The 16,550-nt window shown below is 51.3% G+C and overlaps 7 protein-coding genes across 7 annotated transcripts; 5 read left to right on the top strand and 2 right to left on the bottom strand.

Moving 5' to 3' along the window:
* Positions 1 to 348: 348 nt before the first annotated feature.
* Positions 349 to 1,344, bottom strand: A1O5_07081 (uncharacterized protein; the record flags this gene model as incomplete). The annotated part of the gene is made up of 1 exon (XM_007747670.1): positions 349 to 1,344. The coding sequence occupies one exon, from the start codon at positions 1,342 to 1,344 to the stop codon at positions 349 to 351; it is 996 nt and encodes a 331-aa protein (XP_007745860.1).
* A 500-nt stretch (positions 1,345 to 1,844) lies between these two features.
* On the top strand, positions 1,845 to 3,034 carry A1O5_07080 (uncharacterized protein; the record flags this gene model as incomplete). Its single annotated transcript, XM_007747669.1, has 2 exons — positions 1,845 to 1,950; positions 2,019 to 3,034. The coding sequence occupies 2 exons, from the start codon at positions 1,845 to 1,847 to the stop codon at positions 3,032 to 3,034; spliced, it is 1,122 nt and encodes a 373-aa protein (XP_007745859.1).
* A 1,350-nt stretch (positions 3,035 to 4,384) lies between these two features.
* On the top strand, positions 4,385 to 5,140 carry A1O5_07079 (Fe-Mn family superoxide dismutase; the record flags this gene model as incomplete). Its single annotated transcript, XM_007747668.1, has 2 exons — positions 4,385 to 4,429; positions 4,532 to 5,140. The coding sequence occupies 2 exons, from the start codon at positions 4,385 to 4,387 to the stop codon at positions 5,138 to 5,140; spliced, it is 654 nt and encodes a 217-aa protein (XP_007745858.1).
* A 643-nt stretch (positions 5,141 to 5,783) lies between these two features.
* A1O5_07078 (uncharacterized protein) lies at positions 5,784 to 6,648 on the top strand (the record flags this gene model as incomplete). Its single annotated transcript, XM_007747667.1, has 3 exons — positions 5,784 to 5,837; positions 5,933 to 6,064; positions 6,133 to 6,648. The coding sequence occupies 3 exons, from the start codon at positions 5,784 to 5,786 to the stop codon at positions 6,646 to 6,648; spliced, it is 702 nt and encodes a 233-aa protein (XP_007745857.1).
* A 1,230-nt stretch (positions 6,649 to 7,878) lies between these two features.
* Positions 7,879 to 8,327, top strand: A1O5_07077 (uncharacterized protein; the record flags this gene model as incomplete). The annotated part of the gene is made up of 2 exons (XM_007747666.1): positions 7,879 to 8,061; positions 8,127 to 8,327. The coding sequence occupies 2 exons, from the start codon at positions 7,879 to 7,881 to the stop codon at positions 8,325 to 8,327; spliced, it is 384 nt and encodes a 127-aa protein (XP_007745856.1).
* An 851-nt stretch (positions 8,328 to 9,178) lies between these two features.
* Positions 9,179 to 10,564, bottom strand: A1O5_07076 (uncharacterized protein; the record flags this gene model as incomplete). Its single annotated transcript, XM_007747665.1, has 2 exons — positions 9,179 to 10,399; positions 10,460 to 10,564. The coding sequence occupies 2 exons, from the start codon at positions 10,562 to 10,564 to the stop codon at positions 9,179 to 9,181; spliced, it is 1,326 nt and encodes a 441-aa protein (XP_007745855.1).
* A 1,133-nt stretch (positions 10,565 to 11,697) lies between these two features.
* Positions 11,698 to 15,884, top strand: A1O5_07075 (uncharacterized protein; the record flags this gene model as incomplete). The annotated part of the gene is made up of 7 exons (XM_007747664.1): positions 11,698 to 11,898; positions 11,966 to 12,077; positions 12,135 to 12,319; positions 12,377 to 13,324; positions 13,406 to 15,361; positions 15,422 to 15,537; positions 15,635 to 15,884. 7 exons carry the CDS (start codon positions 11,698 to 11,700, stop codon positions 15,882 to 15,884), a joined length of 3,768 nt encoding a protein of 1,255 aa, XP_007745854.1.
* Between the last annotated feature and the right edge of the window lie 666 nt (positions 15,885 to 16,550).

Below are 16,550 nucleotides of genomic sequence, written 5' to 3'. Positions count from 1 at the left end.
TTATCTCTTAACACCATACCATACCAGTGAGCCTGATTGAGCTATTTAGCCGGTTCGCGGGTTCGATTGCTGAGGTTGGGAAATGCCGGCTCTAATACATCAGGTCCGGGTGCATACGATGACGACCACAAAGCCGCGGTCGAAACGGGGAATTCGAGAACGAGCTGCGTGCTGAAACGGCAGAGCAGGCACAGTGGGAAAGTGGTGCTATCCGCCCATACACGAGCTGTCGGAAATGGCACATTTAGCACCAATCTACAAATGGAAATCCTCCGGGAAAGTAATGGGGAAACTGCATCTATGAGCATAATGTTGATCAGTCTCGTCTATTGTTGATACTTTCCAAGTTCAGCATAGTAGCTCTTCCATAGGCTTCCCTTTCAACCATGCTTTGTATGACTTGGTCTCGGGAGGGTTGCTCAACTGACACGGCGCAATTATTCCCTCCCTTGCCAGAACATAATCGTAACCATGGTCGTTCACAAAATTTATACCATCGAGGAGCTCCCAGGGCAAATTCAACTGCTCGTGCAAATCCTCGGGTTTCATCCTAATAATTTGAACCTCCTTCCCTGTCACCTCTGTCCAGGCCTGCACAATCTCTTCGAACGGTAAGAAGCTGTCTTTGTTGTAGGCAAGGAGCTTAGTGCCGGGCTCTTCGTCCTCAATCAACGCGCGGACAAAAGGTCCCATCACCTCTGAGGGATCCAAGATGGGCATCTTGCAACCGCGGTTTAATGCTGTCACAACGACATATTGTCCACTCTTCGGATCCAGAGTCGGACTGAACATAGGGTTCGTGCTGTACCCGGCGGGGATGACGATAGACATCTTCTTAGCGAGCGCAGGTTCCTCGGCCTCGATGTAGCTCACAATGGCCGCCTTGGACTCGGGATGGTACGACCTGGTGTACTTTCCATTCGAAGCTGCTTTGATGGACGCGAGGGAAGAATAGACGAGTCTCTCCAGCGTTGGGACGCTGGCCGCAGCAATAGCAGCATTCTTGCCGTAGAAGACTTCTTTCTCGTATGCGGCGCGGCTGCATGCTAATGGGGTCAGTCCGGAGCCGGTACCAACGGAGCGATAGGTTTCCCAGAAATCCGTGTTGAGGAATATTGCGTGGGAATTGCCGAACGCTTGGACCAGCGAAGCAATATCAGATAAGTCGGCCCGAACCAGCTCTGCTCCGAGCGCCCTCAGTTCCTCAGCCTTTTGTGACGACGGATTGCGAGCGACCGCGCGGACATGCCAGCCTGGGAGGGAGAGAAATGTTCGAGCCACAGATGAGCCCTGATTGCCGGTGGCACCAACCACAGTAATGACCTTGAGGGAAGAAGAGGCCATGGTTGTAATTTACACAATATGGAGACAACGGATCTTTAATGAGGAAGTGGTTGAAGTAAGACCTTGTTGCTGCTGCGGAAATATAACAGCAACCCAGGTCACCCTGAAGTTGAAAGAAGAGATCCTGCGTCTCCATACGAATTTATATTCGCAAGGAGCTCTCCTAGTCGCTAGAAAGAACAATCAATGCCGGTACATCGTGTATATACTTGGTAGCGTCGTTCTGTTGTGCCCAATCAGCGGCGCGAATGAGGTGGAGTGGTTTATCGACTCCACAAACCGTGATTGGTTTAAAAGCCGTGAGCCACTTGGGAAGATTGTGATTGGACAAAAGCTGGTAAGCCATGCGAGAGGAGGTGGGTCGAATGGGACATTCGGAGTTCAACAAGGATTTCAAGGCTAGGCTGCCGCGCCCACCTTTGGCATCTGCTTCTCCTCATCCTTTACGAAAGGTCGTTGTTCGACAATCACATAGCACCGAAGGTTTGGGTTATTTCATCATGCAACATTCCAAAGGAGCATGCGTTAAGAGTGGCGGGTGTCGTCGGAAACGAGCCATCACAGCAGCACGCAGGGAACAGAACCGAGTGGCGCAGAAAGCGTACCGTAGGTCCTATCAGTCATACCAATGCGCCATGCCCCTGTGCGGTTACAGGCTGATGATAGAGATGTAGGACAGAGGATCAAAGAGGCTCGACAGAGCGCTGTCAAGAAACCTGTTAAGGGCACCCGTCGCCTTAGCGAGCTCAGACCATGTGAACCCCACACGGGCAGGTCTTCACACGGCTTACTGGCCCATGTCTTGGACCAAGGATGCCGGCAGCGGCCAGAATTTGCTATCATGGAGCATGGTGTTCTTGACTGTATGACGTCTCTGGCATCCAAAAGTTCGAATCCGGCAAACAATATCAACAATCTCGGACTCGCATCCAGACAAGTGACAGCAAATCCTCCCAGTGTCACACTTTCTATATCAGACACTCTGGAGCTGGACTTGTTAACGTCGCGATCGCCTGTGCTATCTCCTTCCCGCTTATTGCCGGCACCCATTGATTGGGCCATGCCGTTACATGGCCCCCAAAGTACAGATCTATTTCCCGTGGAAGTGTGTGGCAGTAACACCGAAATTATTCAAGACCCCTCGGAGACATGGAAAACACTGCCAGATCCCATTACTAAAACTATCCAGTTGGCCCCTGTCACGACATTGACAGCCATTATTGACAATGCACTGAGATTACATCTGGACTTGTCCAAAATTCTCACCGCCGACTATATGTCCCCCTTCTACCGACCTGTTGCTCCCCAGGATGACCCTCAGTTCTTGCCGGGGACCGCATCCTACCCCTGGATCCCTGCCGATCTACAGCCGACGCTGGCCCAGATCGTCTACCCTCACCATCCCTTCCTCGACCTCATTCCGTTCCCGCTGATACGGGCGAGGGCCATCATGATGGTGACCTTCATGCCACACGCTTTCAACCTGGCCAACTTCAAAAACGATATCTTCACTAATGGGGCGTTGGTATGCCTCCCGACCAGTTCCAACAGGCAGCCGTGGGACATGCGGAACTGGGAAGCCGCGCCTTGGTTTCTCAGGAAGTGGAAGATGCTTGTGGACGGGGACGGCGGCGAGCTCTGGAAACAGAGCAGCTGGTGGTGGAGTATGAGGGGACTTTCAGAGGATTAGAACTCTCTATCTAAAAAAAAAAACAACACCGCGAAACGCGTATCCCTTTCATGTGTTCAATTACCATATCTCTTTTCCAGATGTTAGCTCGTATCATGCAGCGCCACGACGTCCTCATTACGACAGCGGATACTAGACAGCATGCCTCACTCAATCACAAACTCATACTCTTAAATGCATGGCACCAGCGTTGAGAACATATTCGCGGTGCCTCTGTTCGGTGGCAGCGTGGTGGCCTCTAATTCCAACCGATTATCCCTCTTCCTAGGACTTGGCCTTGCTCATTTGCAACATCTACTTCTCTGCCGACGATACCTCGATCGTCGGCAGTGAGATCAAAGTCTCTGCGCTCAAGGCCATCGGGGCTATTACGAAAACTGGGGCTGACAACCATGGGACATGCTCCGGCAATTAAAGCAAAGCGTACAAAGACAGGGTTGTGAGATCTTTGAGCAGGCACGAATTTGATGTGCTCGTTTGCATACGTCCTGGCAGGAGTCAAGACATCAGCCATGGACAGTAAGTAGAGGCAAGTACTCCAGCACAAGCCGCATGAATACTGGACATGGCGGAGTGCCTTACCAGATGGTGACGTTGAACTTCTGGCCCAGGAGCTTTTTCGTATTACTTGGTCCCTCACATTTTAGGTCTCCCAGTATCTCACCTCGACACGTTTTGCTGAACAACAAGCGACACCAGCACGTGTTGTTAATAGTTTGGTTGTGGTTGTCGTTGCGGATACGGTGCAGAATGGCGACCAGGTCACCTGCAGGGGCATCCCGGGGGCTCGGCTGGGAGCACATGGCTTCTCGGTCTTTGATGGCGGTCGCCTCTTACGCAGTCTCGTGTCAGAGATTGAGGGGATTGAACTCGTGGATTGTCTATAGAAGGTATGGCAGCTTACCCATGTACCGAGCACACAGACGTGGCCGCAGAGAAGAAGAGGTTGGGCATGTTTTTTTGACATTTTGGTCGTAACATTAGCCCAGCATATTTGCGGAGAGGAAGCTGTTTGGAACCTCACTGTGGACGTAGCGAATCAAAAATTTAAGGTCCTCAAATTGCCCAGACACGTCGTTGTGCCAAAACGTGCTCAGATCGGTTCCACCCGCATGTTGAGCAAGTTTGTACCTGCTGCATTGGGATGAAGGTCCTGGCCCCCTTGATGTTATTGGCGACATTGATATCATCTACCGTTTATAAGGGATGTAAATACTGGGCGTTCCGCTGCATTCTTCCTCTCACTTTCGGGGTCATCCTGTTTGCAAGTTTCGAAAACTCCTAACAGCATCCAACGGTGCCGCCATTGACTAGAATAGGACCTAGCTATTATACATCCACCTGAACAAGATGCCAGTGACTTACGACTTACCTCAGCTTCCGTACAGCCTTGATGTGGGTGCTCGACGGATCTAGTTCGAATTCGCACTTTGCCCCTCGCTAACGACTATTTTGGACCGGGAACGGTGTGCTGACCAGGTCTCTTCTCTATTATAGGCGCTGGAACCCTCCATATCAGGGCAAATAATGGATCTTCATTACAACAGACACCACAGAACCTACATCACCAATCTGAATGCGGCGCTAGGCGCACAAGCAGAAGCAACCTCGTCCAACAACCGGGTGAAGCAACTCGAGCTTCAAGCCGCCATTAACTTCAACGCTGGTGGACACATCAACCATACCCTCTTCTGGGAGTCGCTTGCTCCTGCTTCAAGCGGGAACAACAACCTCTCTGCCGTCGCTCCTACCCTCAGCGATGCCATCACCAAACGGTGGGGCAGCTTCGACTCCTTCCAGGCGGCTTTTGAGTCCTCTGCTTTGGCGATACAAGGGTCTGGCTGGCAATGGCTTGTTCAGGATCCGCAGACAAAAGGACTGGAGTTAACCACGAGCAAGGATCAGGACTTGCCCAAAGGAGGAAAGGGAATTGTGCTGGGCGTTGACATGTGGGAGCATGCGTACTATATACAATACTTCAACAACAAGAAGGAATACCTCACTAGGATCTGGGATGTGATTAACTGGCAGACTGCCGAAAAGAGATACAAGGGCGATCCAAGAGCTGCCTTCGGATCGTTGGCCGGATTAGCCGGACATTTGTAGTGCTAGTATATGCTAGATAAGGTCAAGAAAACAACGACTTCATTACCTCGCTCCGTTCTTGTTCGCGGAAATTCATTAGCTAAACTCAGAGCCACCAGACCAGCCACTTCGCTAGCGCTCTGTCCACCAATCTTGTAACCAGTTCGGATTTGTTCAAAAATGTCTCCGTCTCGAAAGCCTCTGCTTCGAAAAAGTCGCCGCTTCAAAAGTCTCCATCAGCAGCTCAGCCTCTCAATGTCGATAAGGAGAATGCATGCATGGTATCCTCTGATATTACCAGCACGTGCTTCTGTGATCCTTCACAGTAAAGTTCGAATCATGGGCACGTATTCCCAAGTGAGGTTACGCCCGGGAACTTTTGTAGCCTTGCAATAGAGAACCTGGGGAATTTCGCCTTGTAAATACGACGTTGAAAGAGACGAGGGTCCTCAATTTTGCCTCGTTAAGAAGAAACTTCAAAGACCTTCATACAGTCTCATCTCTGTATGCCTGGGTAGGCTGTCCATTATTATATACCTGCGAAATCCCGGCTTTGATGTTGGTCGACTTTATCCAAATATCAAGTGAAATCAGCAAAGGCAGTAAGCACTTACAACTCGTCCCGAACTTGAAGCTCAGTTGACATATTACACACGCAAAGAAAATGGATGATATCACAGCGCGCAATCGCGAGCATTTCGAGTATGATTGTGTCTCGGTGAACTCATTGGACAATGGGATGTTCGGCTAAGCCTCGGGTTTTCTAGTCAGGTCGCTTCAACCCACCAGAACAACTTTGCTCTTCTCATACAGGCAGTCATTGAGGAATTGAAGGAGAGAAGATCGTGGATTAGCAGCAAGCTGGGGGATGGCGACGCATCGAAGAATGACAAGAAGCCAGTAAAGCTGCTGGATTATGCTTGTGGCTCTGGCACAGTCTCCAAGGTACGTATTCCATCCGCATCAGGATGACGGAACAGAAAGCGCTGACACAACCTGGCTTGTGCGTATAGGTCCTGGCTCCCTATGTCGATGAAGCATTAGGGCTCGACCTCTCCGAAAACATGGTTGCTGAGTACAATAAATGGGCGGTAGGACAAGGCTTCTCTCATACCAGAGCCCACGCGCTCCAGTTAGATCTGCTCGCAGAGCCACAACCTACCAATCCAGAGCTCTCCGGATTCGACGTCGCAGCCGTCTGTATGGCGCTACACCACGTGGCTAACCCAGAACGACTTCTGTGCAAACTCTCCAAGACGTTGCGACCGGGAGGCGTTTGCGTGGTATTAGACAGGGTTTTCGAAGAAGAGAGGCCTGAGTTGCGACCAGACATACCTGAGGAAGCGAAGAGAGTACTGCGAACCATCAACAAGCACGGGTTCACCGAAGACGATATGCGTAAGTACTTCGAAGGTGCCGGTATGGTCAAAAACTTCGAGTATGTGATTGTAGCACGGCCGTTCAAAGTGACGCTGTACGGCCAGGAGATGGAGCTAAAAGGGTTCATAGCACGAGGTGAGGTACCTTGAGCTTTATGGAGTTGTCTTGGACTTGCTGATGAGGTGGATTTCTCGAAGCATTTCTCAACAACTATCAAATCCACGGCTGGGCGAGTCGCAAGTGAGGTCAGTGCAAGTTTTACCCGTCTTTTAGGCGCCAAGATGGACCCATCGCCGGCCATCAGCATGTCCTCAGATATTAGGAACATGGTATCCATCAATAGGTTGATTGACTGATCGAGAAAATCTACCAAGAGTGACAACAATGGCTTGTAAGGATTTGAATGGGTGCTTGATGTGTAACAAGCCGTCGCAGTGCGAAAACTTATCCAGCTAGCCTAATGAGGCTAGTTCAACACTGCCAATCTTGGGAAGGACACGACGGGCGTAATCCAATACGTGTCTTGTATAGGAGACTCTGTACAGGGTACCGAGCACTGAGTACGTGTTCTCAAAGAATCAGGTTCTGCTCCATACGTGAGATGGGACGTAAAAGTGTATCGGAACTAGTTAAATCTATACGGCCGGGGACGCTGCCTTTATAGCCATAATTACTAGCGTCTTGGCATATTTAGCACGTATGTTAGCCGTACTTGGCCGTATCTAAGCTCCAAGTACCCAGTAGTCTTTAATCATCTTTCGCGGCCTAGAGGTCAAGGATTGAAAGGTGGTGTCAGGTATCTTAATCCGCCACTGGTCACGACCGTCACTTGAGCTAAATGACTTACAAATCGCAATGACCTCTACCGCTTGAACTGGGCATCTCTGACCGAGGAGAATAGAGTCTGCCAAACTCGCTCCCAACTCCGCTCAATCACTCGATCCTGACTTTGACCTCGACCTCGTTCACCAACGCGAGTCTTAATTACGGATACAGTCTGCGGAAAGTTGCTGCGATAAGAGATACTCCAAGCCTCTCTAGGCGCAGCCTCAAGGAAAAGAGAATTCCCTGACCGTAGAGCGAGGAATCAACACCCTCTTGTTGCTGAAGGGCGATTAGCAGATGAGCACGAGGGTCGCTCTCGAGTTGAGTGACAGTCTGAACGCGCATGGTAGAGAGGGAGCATTATTGACCTGAATTGGAGTCTCTTTGGGGCTGCGCGAGAATCGACCGTTTAACGGTGTATACGATTTCAATCAGTCACTCAATCAAGCGGCCGTCACCAGAGGGACAACCAACATCCATCTCACTGTCATCATTGCGGTCTCCTCAACACACTCCTAGGAGATGAGTCGCGCCGCCAAGGGTGCATGCCCCCAATGGCTTTCCTCGTACGTAATTTCTCTCGCAAAATCTACCCGGCTCAACTTTTCAGGGTGTACCACAGCGGCGCCTTCACAGACTTGACGATCACCTGTGCGGGTGAAAATTTTAAAGTGCATACAGTCGTGGTCTGCACCCAATCACCATTTTTCAACACGGCTTGTAGCGGGCCGTGGAAGGTATGTACCTCTGCTGCATGTTTGCGCGAAACGAGACTGTTCCCAGGGTTCAACTGAATGAGTAGGAGTCTCAAAACACCATCGTCGACCTCGCAGAAGACGACATTGAAGTTGTGAGAAGAATGATCGAATTCTTCTATCGAGCGGACTACACAGATTTCAAAGACGAGAAATTCACACGACACGCCCAAGTCTTTGCCATCGCAATCAAGTATGATATCGAAATGCTCTCAGGGCAATCGACAAGTATTGTGAAGCGGCCTTAAAATCTTGGGATCCTTCGGCCTTCTTGAGGTCTATTCATACCGTGTACCTCCACACTCCCGAACAGATGCGCGGTCTGCGTATTATGGTCATAGATCAGGCTCGACGCCATTACGAGAGTTTCAATGATCCAACCAAATGGCCTGGCATCAAACACCTGTGGCGCGAGACCTGTATGTCTGTGCCAGCATTTGCAATTGACATGCTCCAGCGTTTCCAGGATGAACCCATAGTTGGATATTGCTCCAGGTGTTCAAGTGTTACGCCGGTAGAAGCCCTTCAGCTTCGTTGTCTGAGTTGCAAATTAGGCGGCGCATCCATGTACCTACCAAAATAGGCTGGCGATGTCGCGGAATTTCTAGGAATTCGCAAGTTCAGAAAAGAACTAGGACTTGCCCAAGCTCCTTCCGATGCACTACGTCGTTAATCGCCTCCCGTGTCAAAGGCCGACCTGCTGGGTTTCAACACCCCGGTCAAATGACGACTGTTGGCCATGAAGCTCAAATATCACTGTGAGTTCTGACCACCTGGCTTGCTCTTTTCGACTCTCCCGTTCCTCGGTCGCAACAGAGGATTCTTCATCTTTGTCAAGGCTCACAGCAAGTCGTAGTGCTCAAGCAATAACGCGTATGGGAGAGTTTTGCAGGACTGCATAGTCCTCAAGGATTGGAGGACAGCGAGACAAGGGAAGGAGCACTGGAAAAGTATCGATTTCGGCGGACACAAAATAGTGCTTGAACAAGTGCATAGTGTACAGGCTGCACTACCATTCGCAGTACCAAAAAGTCTCAATATTCGTATGGAGTTGGATTATCAAACGGCCCACCGCTCGGATATTCCGCGGAGACATAGCCTACTCTTCAGAATACCAGCGTCCTTTCCTCCAACCGAACTTTTCCAAGACATATCGGGTCCGTTCCCAAGTTTCATCCCAGCCATCCACTCCAAGAAGCCTCCGCGAGTTGACCGCAGGGGTGTCCTCGCCACTCGAAACTACTCCTGGCCAACCCTCAAGCACCCTATTACCCTCTTGCAGTATGGTGTCCAAATCGACGTCGCCGTGTGCTCGTAAGGCGCTCTCGATAGCCGACGGGACAGCCTGAGCACGCCTGCGGCTCCACCAGCACTGTTGCTGAGGAAGGAGTAAGGAGACAGCACGGTAGAAAAGTAATAAAACGAGAAGCGCATACGGATGTTGTTGTCGGACGAGTCGGATGAAACAGTCGGTCGATCGCGTCGGAAAAGCGAAAATGTAGCGCGCGAGGTCCGAAAGTGGCGGGAAAGGGCGAGTGGCAACCTTTTCGAATACACTAGCGGTCCGTCTTGGGCTGTGAGCCAGGTTAGCCTCTATCGAGAGACCCGTGTCAGTGACGAATGACTGCCGTCGGAAGAGCCCCAAGAGAAGCACCAATCGAGCGGTCGCATCTAGGAAGCCGGCCAATTCAAGATCCTCTTCAGGATCTTCATCTGGATGTTCTAGTCCTGTGAACACCTTCTCATGACCCGTGCGCAGGTCAAGAAAGAACCGGATCACCGCATCTAGACACGCAGACTTTGGACAAACAATGACAGGCTTCCCCGAAGCTGCGCGTTGCCTACAGTATGCCTTGGAGATGAGGATTTCCAAGTCCTGCGAAGCCCTAGAGTGTCCAAGGGTAGCCTGTTCAAGGGACTCGCGAGGGCGATGACGGGCTGAGGCAGCAAATATGCTTTCGTTCTCCCAGATGAAATGGTAAGACTTCATGAAGACCATTCGCAGCCCTTGGGACAAAGTAAACAACGGATCCATGCTGAGGTTCAGAGTTGAATCCGGTGATGACACTGCCTCGGCGTCGTCTTGCGCACGGACGACATCGTCATGCGTTGCCCATGCATAATGGACGAGAAGCGTCGAAGTTGCCATAAATGCGTCGGCATTTAGGGCAGATATCGGTTGTGTCAGAGCATGTCGGAACAAACGCAATGTTTCTGAAAGATGCAGCAGAGACGCTGATCGATACATGAAATCACCGGGACTGAGAAAAGACAAATGTTTGGCGCCGATAAGGAGCACAGCGTGCATAAGGAACTCATGCTGGATGAAAACTTTTCAAAAGACCATTCGGCTTTTTCTTCTTGAGAGACGAAACCTTACCTGCAATGCCAAAGCCATCACTTGGTTACGCCAGATGGATGCGTCAAAGATGAGGGTTTCGGCTGTAACGGTATTGAAATGGTGGAGAAGTTTCATCTGCAACATGTTGATATGCGAACAGAGGCTGTTCCCAGGAGCAGGGCCACTACGCGCTTCTTGCGGCAGCAGTGTCTTCCATCTTGAGGCCGGGACCAGGCTCTCAAGGCTGCAGACTTCCTCCCGCCTCTTGCAATTGCCGCATCTCGGACGCCCCTCGTCACACTGTTTGCCGAAGCAAGTACGTTAGCTAAACCGACAGGACACCCAGGACAACAGCACGAACCTTCACTCTCCGTTTCCTGCAGGCGGTGCAGCCCTGCCTTGATTTCGGATGACGACGCCGTTTGCGAATCAGCCTGGCCCCGGGTCCATCTGCAGCCACCACGCTTTCTGGGGACAAGTCGAGAAACTGGAAAACCTCCGGCGACGCCGTTGCAGAGGCCATCTGCGTGTGGTGATGATGCTCCACAATTGGGAAACAAGTTCCGCTATCAAACCAGACATACGACTGCACGTAAGGTCAATGAGGAAGACCAAAGGATGAGCCATCGTATATTCACAGCGGAAGCTTGAATTTGAGCCAAGGTGATTATGCTTGTTGCCTAGAATTTGGCGAGCGAGAAGGTTCGTTTAGAGACTAATGCGATAGGCTGCAGTACGAGGCGGGCCCGTGTCCAGGGAGCTGTGTTAACAATCGCAAAGTGTTAGGGCCCCACACGATCGAAATAAACGGTGTTCACTGTTGAATGAGAACGGCGAACACCATGCATCGATGGAGCTAGGCTGGAGAGTCAGGGGCACGCGATATCCGCCCTCTCAATCTTCACGCAGTACGAGATAAAACGAACTGCACTTGCCCCTCACTACAAGGATACCTTTGTCGTTGAAGGGCCCAGGAGATATTTTGCTCCTTCTCTGAGCAATGGCTGCACCTCGTATAGTGCGCCTGTTGCTCAACTACGTCCCTGGGGGGGACGTGTGACTCCAGCAACCCCTGAGCTGGATTTGGAGCTCGAGGTCGCTTAAAGTCGCAGGTGTTCTTCATGTCCTGCGTGGATCACTTCGAGACCTTCCTTCCTCGTCCACAGAGAGAGAGAGTGTGTGTTGTCATTTTCAATCGATTGAAATTTCGTGGAAATCCGAGTCCTTTCCTCTTGCTTTGGTCCCGGCGATCGACCCACGGCTCGAAGAATTTGGCCATGGCCGAAAAATCTGGACATGGCGTTGAGATACAGAATGACAGTATACAGCGTGACATTCTGAGCTCCCAACTAAGTATGCCGACCGTTAAGGTGTCATACTGGACTCTGTTTCGCTATGCATCCAGACAAGAGCTTTCCATTCTAGGCCTGGCTGCTTCCTGTGCTGCTGTCTCTGGAGCTGTGACACCTCTCATGACTGTAAGAGGACCTAACGGCCTCATTTCAGCCCCTGTCAACAAAAGTGAGAAAGCTGACGAGGCAATAGCTCGTGCTTGGATCCTTGGCTGGACAATTCACTGGCTTTCAAGATGGATCAACGGCAGTATCAGAGTTCAATCAGCGGCTTTCCAGACTCGCTCTTTATTTCGTTTATCTGGGTGAGTGTTCTTGGAGCTTGGAATCGCAAGTACCTTATTGACAATCTCGCGTGCTAGGCATTGGATCCTTCGTTACCGTCTTCATTTCTATCCAAGGCTTCTCCTTTGCTGGGGAAGCAATTACGCAAAGAACTTGTGAAGCATACCTCCAATCTATCATGCGACAAAACATTGCTTTCTTTGACAAGGTCGGGGCTGGGGAGGTGGTCAGTCGTATAACCGGCGACATGAACATGATCCAGGTGACTTTTGTTTTGTCTTTCGGGCGTGAAGAAGATGCTAAGCCAAAACCAAATCAGGACGGAATATCTCAGAAATTGGGCCTCACGGTAGCAGGAGTAACAACCTTTTTCGCAGCCCTCGCCGTGGGCTTTGTTAGGTCCTGGAAGTTAACACTCATCATGCTATCCGTGACCGTTTTGATCATCCTCATTATGGGAGGTGCCGGAAAGGGAATGAAGAAATATCAGATACAAGCAAATGACGCTTATGCTGTCGGGGCCACCGTTGCCGAGGAAGCCTTTACTTCTATTCGAAGCACGACTGCCTTTGGTACGCAGCCATGGCTGGCCAAACAGTTCGGCATGCATCTGGACAACGTCAGGCGTTTCGATTTCAAGAGTAAGGCCTTTTTGGCATTCATGATCGCCGCGATGATGGCCATCCTGAGTTTTCAGTACGGTCTAGCCTTTTGGGAAGGATCGCGGTTGCTACACGACGGCAGCATTTCCGTCTCGAAGATCATCACGGTCATTTTCTCCTCCATGCTGGCTGGAGTCTCCATCGGACATGTAGCCCCACACTTCGGTGCCTTTGCAACGGCGACTGCTGCAGGTCAAAAGATATTTCACGTCATTGACCGGAAGTCACCCCTGGATCCGATGTCAGGGACAGGCAAGAGGCCGGCAAGTGTGGATGGCGAGATCTTCTTTCGGAATGTGCGACACGTTTACCCGTCACGCCCAGACAAGGTAGTCCTCAATGACTTGACTCTTGTTGTTCCTTCTGGCAAAGTCACCGCTGTCGTGGGCGTGTCGGGGTCCGGCAAGTCTACTCTGGTAGGACTGTTGGAGCGGTTCTACCAACCTGTCGGGGGCGAGATCAGTCTCGATGGATGGCCCCTGCAGGAACTGAACCTGCATTGGCTTCGGGGACAGATTGCCATCGTCAGCCAAGAGCCTGTCCTTTTCAACACCACGGTATACGAGAACATTCGCTTCGGACTGTTGGGGACGAACCTTGAGGATGTAAGTCCAGCCGCAACAGTTTTGCCTCCTAATTCTCCGATTGTGGAAGTCGCTAACCAAACTCGATTGCTGCCTGAGTAGGCACCTAAAGAGAAAGTTGCTGGTCTGATTGAAGAGGCCGCCAGAATAGCAAATGCGTTCGACTTTATCTCAAACTTGCCAGGTGGGTTCCAGGCTCGTGTTGGGGAACGCGGAATGCTCCTTTCTGGTGGTCAGAGACAACGAATTGCAATTGCACGGGCGGTGGTGTCGAATCCGAAAATCCTTCTTCTGGATGAGTCTACTGCGTCGTTGGACCCGCAGGCCGAGCGCATTGTGAGAGTCGCACTCGACGCTGCTTCTAAAAATCGAACCACTCTCGTGATCGCCCATCGACTTTCGACCATCAAGCATGCCGACAACATAGCGGTTCTCAATGCGGGGATACTCGTCGAGCAAGGCACTCATGACGAGCTTGTGCGGAATCGAGGGGTCTACCACTCGCTGGTGGAGGCTCAACAAATCGAATCAAATTACCCATCTGAAGGAATCGATTTCCAAGACGGAGGCATTCTGGGTACCGAGAACGCAAAAGAATCAGACTTAATGTCGACTCAAATCTCAGCGGACGGGACATCTCCACAAGACAAGGATCAGCCACATTACAGTCTCTGGGAGCTCATTAAGTTCATATGGTCCCTCAATCAACATGAACAATTATGGATGGCACTTGGACTTACTGTCTCGATGGGCTCGGGTACCGGGTACTCCATAGTCGCCATCTTCTACGGAAATTCAATCATCTCGCTGGTAAACCCCACTGCCAGCACTGGCGGTCACGATATCAATTTCTGGTGTGCGATGTTCCTCATGTTGGGACTGGCCCTATTTCTCCTATACATGGTCCAGGGCATGACCTTTGCCTGGACATCTTCTCGACTGATCCGTCACACCAGAGACTTGACCTTCCGCGCAATACTTCGTCAAGACATGACTTTCTTCGACATGAAGGGAAATGGGTCCGGGGCACTATCGTCCATGCTTTCCACGGAGGCCGCCATGATAGCTGGAATGAGCGGAGCGACGCTTGCCGCTCTCCTCAACTTCATTGTGTCAATCATTTCAGCGATTGCAGTAGCTTGTTCTTTTGGCTGGAAACTCGCTCTTGTTTGCACCTCGACGATGCCGCTTCTTCTGGCTTGTGGGTTCCTCCGAACTTGGGTCATGGCTGATTTGGAGAAACGAACAAGACGCCAGACCGAAGCAGCTGGATTCGCTTGTGAAGCTGCATCCGCCATCCGTACAGTGGCGTCGCTAAGGATGGAACGAGATGTCTGCTCCCGGTACAGCCAGATGTTGAGGCAGCAGACAAAGCAAGATTTTCGGTCATTGCTTTTATCTTCCATGCTTTACGCTACGTCGCAGTCCCTCATATTCTTTGCGAGCGGCCTTGCCTTCTGGTATGGAGGCACCTTGATTGCGAGTGGAGAGTACACAGTGAAACAATTCTTCGTGTGCTTCGTTGCCGTCATCTGGGGTTCTCAAGCGGCTGGGGCTATATTTTCGTATGCCGGGGACATAAGCAACGCGCGCGCAGCGGCCGCTCGAGTGAAGTCTCTCCTCAGTCAAACGCCGAGTATGGATTCGTGGTCAGTCACAGGCAAGGATATACAGGTGGGTCTCAAGGGCCGCATTGAACTCCGCAACGTGTCCTTCTCCTACCCTACGCGTCCAGGTCGACTTGTTCTCAAGAATGTCACCCTCACGGCCGAGCCGGGACAGTTCATCGCGCTCGTGGGAGGAAGTGGCAGCGGCAAGAGCACAGTCGTCTCGTTGCTAGAGAGGTTCTACGATGTCGTGTCTGGAGGGATCTACGTGGACGGTAACGACATCTCGACATACCAGGTCCAGAACTACCGGAGCCAGCTGGCGCTCGTGAGTCAGGAAACGACACTACACATGGGAACCATCAAAGACAATATCCTCGCCGACAAGGAGGATGCGTCCGAGGCTGAGATTATTCAGGCTTGCAAGGACGCCAACATCTACGACTACATCGTAAGTTGGTCGACAAATCATCCTTGCCATGATGGCTACCTGACTGACAACGAAATTTAGCTCTCTCTTCCAGATGGATTGAACACCTCAGTTGGCACCAAAGGCAGTCTGCTCTCCGGTGGGCAACGTCAACGCATTGCCATAGCGAAAGCCTTACTGCGAAATCCCAAAATCCTGTGCGACGGCCCTTGCCCCTCCCCTCACTCTCTCCTCTCTCCGGAGGGCGCTCTTCTCCAACACTCTAGATCTATTGACTGACTCATACTTTCAAAGGCTCCTGGACGAGGCCTCATCTGCGCTTGATTCAGCCTCGGAGGCGGCCATACAGGCGGCTCTTGACCGCGCCGCAAAAGGCCGCACGACAATTGCCGTCGCACATCGATTGAGCACGATCCAGCACGCGGACGCGATCTATGTGTTTGAGCGGGGGACCGTGGTGGAGCGTGGAAACCACGCAGAGTTGATGTCCAAGGGTGGGAGGTATGCTGAGCTGGTGCGCTTGCAGGAGATTAGTCTAGGGTGATTCGACAACACATCCGCTGGGGGTGGCAGCACGCTGCAGAAGGAGAGGGAGAAGAATGCATTCTGGTTGACTGGGGGGAAGGAAAAGGTGAAGGACATGGTTGAGGTTTCGAAGTCGACTGTCTTTGCTGCTCTGTACGCGGTGCCCATTTTCTTGTGATTTCCTCTCTCCAGATTCAGTATCTTGGTGATCGAATAGTACTATGAATTTTGGGCTTTGCAACAAGATCGGCTCGTTGCCAAAGCGGAAGAAATACTTCAGAAGATACCAGTCGACATAAAAGCCGGGACAAATGGTAAACAACCGACACGAGCGTCATCGGAGCTTTCCGCTACATGAGCCCAGGACTTGTCCACGTAGCAGCGGGGCTTTCTGTTACGAAAAGGAACCAAGACAGTTCGCTTCGTCGACTTGTATGGAGAACCTGGTGAGTGAGCGGCAATTGCGTTAAACTATGTTGAATATCAAGCAAGGAACGAAACCTTCATTCTTTTTCTCCCCTCTTTGTTCGTTAATCCAGTGAGCAAGTAATTTCAAATCCCCGAAGCCAACCGGTGCAGCGGTGCTCTGCTCAACGCATTTAATTCTGTTTCCCCTTGGGAATACAGGCGCCAAAAGCAAGAGGGGAGATCCTAAGCAGAAGAACTAGCAGGTCAACACACATTC

Source organism: Cladophialophora psammophila (assembly GCF_000585535.1).
Source record: "Cladophialophora psammophila CBS 110553 chromosome Unknown aczJe-supercont1.10, whole genome shotgun sequence".
NCBI lineage: Eukaryota > Fungi > Ascomycota > Eurotiomycetes > Chaetothyriales > Herpotrichiellaceae > Cladophialophora > Cladophialophora psammophila.
This window is presented reverse-complemented; position numbering and strand designations above follow the sequence as displayed.